The 1,425-nt window shown below is 47.4% G+C and overlaps 1 protein-coding gene across 1 annotated transcript; it reads left to right on the forward strand.

Moving 5' to 3' along the window:
- The first annotated feature begins 204 nt into the window (after window positions 1–204).
- On the forward strand, window positions 205–1,143 carry LOC127203046 (olfactory receptor 5-like). The gene has a single exon (XM_051161860.1). It carries the CDS (start codon window positions 205–207, stop codon window positions 1,141–1,143), a length of 939 nt encoding a protein of 312 aa, XP_051017817.1.
- The last annotated feature ends 282 nt before the right edge of the window (window positions 1,144–1,425 follow it).

The raw sequence follows: 1,425 nt of genomic DNA on the forward strand, positions 1-1,425 counted from the left end.
CCGTTATAATGTTCTATTTGTAGGTTTCTAGGACCCTCTGGATCCTTCTATTTCCCACATTCTCCCATACTTCTCTCACCTAGAGTCCCAATAGGATGTCCTCACATCTATCCCACTTTTCTGGTAGGTGAAGACTTTCATGGGACATGTCCCTTGGGCTAGTCAGACCAGGGTCTTTATAAACCTATTTCTTTCTTTACTTAGATGGAGAGATTTCTGCAACTGGCCAACGGGTCCAATGACCAGGATTTTATCCTGTTGGGTTTGTCTGCCAGGGAAGACATGAAGGACAGTCTGTTTGTTATCTTTCTGATCCTCTACCTGCTGATACTCTTAGAGAACATGCTAGTTATCTACGTCATCGGCAACCACCATGAGTTGCTCCACAAACCCATGTACTTCTTCCTGGGCAACCTCAGCTGCCTGGAGATGTGCTATGTGTCAGTCACCATGCCCAGCCTGCTTATGGGCTTGAGGTCCAGCCCTTGCCGTGTGTCTTTCTCATCCTGCATGGCTCAATTGTTTTTATTCATCTCTCTCATTGGTACTAAGTGCACCCTCCTGGCCTCCATGGCCTACGACCGCTATTTGGCCATCTGCCATCCACTGCATTACCCACTGCTCATGAGGCCACAGATCTGCTGGGGATTGGCCTTGTCCTCCTGGGTGGGTGGACTGCTGGTCTCTGTGGTCAAGACCACATGCATAGCAAGCCTGTCCTACTGTGGCCCCAATGTCCTCAACCACTTCTTCTGTGATGTCTCTCCACTGCTCAACCTGTCCTGCACCCATGTGGCCCTCACAGAACTGATTGACTTTATCCTAGCCATTGTCATCTTCTGTGGGTCATTGCTCATTGCTATTGCCTCTTATATGGCCATCGGTAGGGTGCTGATCCGAATGCCTTCAGCTGCTGCGAGCCACAAAGCTCTCTCCACATGTGCCTCCCACCTTCTTGTAATGGGAATTTTCTATTCTGTGGTCCTCTTTATGTATTCCAGGCCCGGCCATATCAAACCCACAGACCTCAACAAGGTGCTGTCAGTCATCTACACAGTAGCCACGCCCATGTGCAGCCCAATCATCTACTGCTTGAGGAATAGGGAGGTCCATACAGTCCTGAAGAAGACACTCCACCTATAGTGAGATGCTTGAGAGGCTGGTGTCCTTTCTTTACTGGTTTAAAAAACAATTTACAGCCAAGTACATGTAAAGAAATTTCAAAGGCAGAGAGACAGGCATGGTAGAAGTTTCCAGAATATTGTACAAAGAGACATTTTATAATCAATATGAAAAAATAGGAACATTACAAGGGCTGAGAAGATGGCTCTATGGGTAAAGACAATTGCTCTCTCAAGCCTGATGAACTGAGTCTCTCAGAACTCACATTATAAAAGGAGTGGACTGACACCCACTGGTTGGCCT

Source organism: Acomys russatus, chromosome 19, assembly GCF_903995435.1.
Source record: "Acomys russatus chromosome 19, mAcoRus1.1, whole genome shotgun sequence".
Classification (NCBI taxonomy): Eukaryota; Metazoa; Chordata; class Mammalia; order Rodentia; family Muridae; genus Acomys; species Acomys russatus.